At 42.1% G+C, this 4568-nt stretch overlaps 1 protein-coding gene across 1 annotated transcript in view; it reads left to right on the forward strand.

The window, feature by feature from the left end:
• The window catches only part of adamts7 (a disintegrin-like and metallopeptidase (reprolysin type) with thrombospondin type 1 motif, 7), a 71133-nt gene that overhangs the window by 3668 nt on the left and 62897 nt on the right, over positions 1–4568 (forward strand). The window contains exon 2 of the mRNA XM_032514138.1: positions 826–1193. Within this exon, the coding sequence (XP_032370029.1) occupies positions 826–1193 (368 nt within the window). The remainder of the gene's footprint in view (positions 1–825; positions 1194–4568) is intronic.

The raw sequence follows: 4568 nt of genomic DNA on the forward strand, positions 1-4568 counted from the left end.
TTTTTTTTAGAGGGGGAATAAATGCAGCAAAGGGCCCCAGGCCAGAGTTGAACCCAGGCCCTCTGCATTGAGGAGTAAACCTCTACATATGGGCGCCCACTGTACCAACTGAGCTATCCGGGCACCCGTAGTGTCACTTTTTTTTACTTGCAGCCATGCTTGCTGCTGCTGTATGTAGTCAGGAAGTAAAAACCTCAACTTGTTGCAATATGACAAACACTTATTACTTTGGGGCTTTTCCACTTTTAATTTTTGACAGGACAGTTAGGTGAGAAAGGGGGAAGACATTCAGGAATTTTCACAGGTTGGACTCAAACCCTGGACCTCTGCGTAAGGCATAAACCTCTGAGGACATGATACGCCCGCTCTACCACTGATCCAACCTGGCCACACACACTTATTATAATACAAGGCTGGAGACATTTGAATGCATGTTATGCTTGTACTCTCTCTTCTTAAGGCTCACAAAAGACATCTTCAACACTGCCTGTCATTCTGCTAAGTCAGCTACTTCAAATCAAGTTACAGGAAATGAAGGCATGTCATTTTTATTAGAGGAATGAATTTCATCAACTTTATCAAACCTGCTGCTCATGAGAGTAGAAAGTCACAGGAGGATAGACTCTAATTCAGTGTTCCTTTTTACCAGGCTCTGTATACACTGCAGCTGGATTCAAACATAAAAATGACAGATGAGATACCCATATGGGTTTGTTTAGAGCTCCACCAGTTTTGTTTACAGCTTTACAGTCCTTTTAATTATTTAAATACCCTCCTCTTTCCCATGATTTATTAACCCGACTTCTCTTCCCACCACTCTGACAGAGCGATCTCTGCAGGATCTGCCTCAGTATGAAGTGGTTCACCCCACTAGAGTGGATGCCAGAGGTCACTTCCTGTCCAACTTCCTGTCTCACCATGCTCGCCGTGTACAGCGCCGGGAAGCCTCAGAGGGACCAGCGGACGTAGATCGAGTCTTCTACCAGTTGTTGCACGGCGGTCACAGCTTGCACTTTAACCTCACCCCCAACCCGTATCTGCTGGCTCCGGGCTTCCTGACGGAGAGGAGGTATGGTGGCCTGGATGGGGCACAGATCCATCCACCTGGATCCTCCCAGTGCCATTTCTTAGGTGAAGTGTGGGACGAGGCCGTTGGCAAAGGAAGCGCAGCCATAAGTACCTGTGATGGACTGGTGAGTTACTTTAAAAGCTTGACATCCATTGGAAGTTGAATCCAAAATGCATGTGTTAAACACAAAGGTGTCAGCTGCAACAAAGGGCAGTATTCCGTTTTGAGTGAAGTCTGTGTTATAAGAAAGGAATATCAAAACGTTGCAAGTGGATGTTCAGACTTTATCTGACAACTTAAGAGTGATTTAGACAGCTACACAGCCTAGATGGATTTTCTACAAAACATAGATGTGTCTGAAGTTGTGCGCTATTCAGACTTGGAACTTAAGTGCTTTACTCCAGCCAGATGATATACACAGTCTGACCATTTGTTAAAATCACATTTTTTCCCCCCTACTGAAACATCATGTGTGCAAGCAGGGGAGTGTATACTGTATACCCCCCCCCCCCCCCCCCCCCCCCCCCCCCCCCCCCACACACACACACACACACACACACACACACACACACACACACATGGAAAAACAACTTTAGGCTTTGCAGTAAACAGTCACTGCACTTTTCATTGCATTTTTCTATATGAGTTTTTGACGTGTAACTGTTGAGGCTGAAGAACAAAGTGACATTCTCTTCAATGCCTTTGGAAGATCACAGCAGGAATCCAACTCCTAGCCACCATCCGCTCACTTAGATTTAAAGACAAATGCATGTTCAGAATGCAGCCAGCCATTCATGTTGTGCTCTGCCTCCGTGATTGTAGATATGTGCTCACAAAGGAAAGAATTTTGAAACCGCTGAAGGAGATGTCCGTGACAATCGGTGCATTCAGAGATTTTAAACTGACAACAGCCGGGTTTTTAGCAGTTGACAGAATGCTGCAGTAAAATTGCTCCATTTTAGGTCTGGTCCACGACTATCAAAGATATTTCTATGTAGCACGAACAAAGTAACACTGACCATCTCTCCTTACTCTCTCTGAATTGGCAAATCATTGTGGTTAATGTGATTATTGAAGAGATTGATTGATTCATCTATTATCACAACAAATTATAAATCACAACCACTTAAAAAAAAGTTCCTCACCAATTTTAGTTTTGCACTCCTGTAACATTCAGACTCACAACAAAAAAGACAAAAAATCAGTAGAAAGAATCACTTCGGCAGAACCAGATATGTCCTTTTTTTTTAAAAATTTTATTCCACACATTGTTCTTCCTTTTCAAAACATTGTGTCTACATTACCCACAATGCAACTTGATTCACAACGAATCGTAAATCCAGGTGTGTTATGCTAGTAGCGGCTAATGTAGCATCAAGCAGCTAGTTTCAGGTTATCATGAGATGAGGAGTAGGCGTCTGAGCTTTCTTTTTTCTTTTTTTAACTCCACAAGACTTGTAGTCTTCAGCCCCGACCGACGCTGCAATTTCTCAGATTCCCCAACAAGCTTTATGTGACTTCTTTCACGTATGAAGTAGTACTCCTCGAGGTCCGTAAACAGACTTTAATGAGTAAAATCAGTGGATCTCCGCTTTAAGGTATCTGCCTTAAATGTTTCCCAAGCTTGCTTTCATTTCAATGGTTGTTGTCACATCTAGAATTGATAGAGATTTGGAAAATAGAACATAATAGAACATTTCATTTTACTTGGAGTGGAAATTGTAATGATTGCAGACTGACTCATCCACAGTAAGTAACCAATACCTTAAGAAAGTAAGAAAAATAAGTCATAATTTTATTGATGGTGAATTCTTTGTCACCATTTCTCAACACCTTTCTATAAAAACAGTAAATAAGATTTGGATGCACTTGAAGAAGCTCCCTTTGTGGAACTGAAAAGCGTAGTCATGTATACACAACTTGAATATTTGACGTTTGGATTTAGTGAGATGCTGGAAACAACATTGGGAGAGCTAAATTGGTGCGTTGTCTGGCTGTGAATGCCTGGAAACAGGTCCAGGGATGCACCCACTAATCAGCAAAGTTTTAGTAAATCATTGCATGTGCCAAGGAAGCACTCCCCGCACCACCACCACTTTTGACACCATCAATGGATTCAAGTTCTTTGGCCAATGCTTCTAGTACTTTCTCCACGTCAGAGGAGCTTAACCAGCCCACATCCAGGGCAGACAATCATTTTCTCACTCTTAACCCAAGTGTTTTTTGATGATCCGTAGCCCACTGTACAGTCACGCTGTTAGAACTAGACACGGCCTTTTGCTGCTATATCCCATCTGCTTCAAGGTGTACAGAGATTGTCCTCTGTTATAACAGACGTATGTTCCTTCTGTTAGCTTACATGTGTCTGACCTTGGTTTGTGAACTTCTCACAAAGCATTTGCCGCAACAGTAGTATCAATGAGCTCATGGGTTTGCTCTCTGCATCCTTCTGTTGTGCGCACACATCTCACAACAAAAGCTGCTTCTGAGAAGCTGATGTCACCACATCTTGCACCAATTAATACCCAGTTGATTTGCAGTTAGTCTTACAGATCACACGTCTTGCCAGCTTTGAGGTTTCGCTGAACAGCAACTAAACGTTTTGACCTTGCCTGCATGCTGTCTGCATGATATATTAAGCTCCAGCTGCATCATTCACTGGAGTAGCTGGCTGTTGTACTGAGCAGGTATGCTTGGAGATGCTCTGTGGAGGTTTCCTGTAAACAAATGTTACATTAATATTCAGTGTTTCTCACCTAAAATCAATGAGTGTATCTTTTGAGGTCTAACAGACGTGTTGACGACATGTCCTTACAAAACCTTTTCAAAGCCTATTTTTGTTTATATTCATGTTTTCTTGTTTGCAGTCTTGTCCCGTCTTTGCTGACACAATGCTGCATATCATGGCACTCTACCAGAGGCCAATAACATCACAGGGAACCTTTTAATGAAATGGTGTCTTATTCCATATTTCCACCTGCATGGTTTGTCATAACTCACTTTTGGTACAAGATGCTTTCTCTTTTTGGTTTTCTACTGTAGATAGCAGTACTTCAGTGTAGGTGGGATTCTCAGCTGATTGCCATGGCAAAGCCACACAAAACTGCCAGGACTTCATCTTCAACGCGGCACTTGCTGGATCCTTTTTATCTGCATAGTGGTGCGGTTTGCCTTATTTTAGAATCTGGTGGCGAATGAATGAAATAATTTGGGCGCCATGCTGTACAATGCAAGGAAATGCGCCATTGGCGAACACACTCAAAAAGATAAGCACTTATCCACACTTAATTTTGTTTTTTACCCAGTTTTAGAAGAGACCAAAATTAATTTTTGACCCACACAAATATAAGCCATAAAGGCATTTATTTTTTTATAATTAATTGTGAATATCTATAGCATGCATCATCATTCTCATAACGGAGCTGAAAGATAAAGAACCCAAAACAGAAAAACCCATTGAGACAGTTTTCCTCTTGATATCATGAGAGAGGACGTTGTT

This window comes from Etheostoma spectabile, chromosome 1 (assembly GCF_008692095.1).
Source record: "Etheostoma spectabile isolate EspeVRDwgs_2016 chromosome 1, UIUC_Espe_1.0, whole genome shotgun sequence".
NCBI lineage: Eukaryota > Metazoa > Chordata > Actinopteri > Perciformes > Percidae > Etheostoma > Etheostoma spectabile.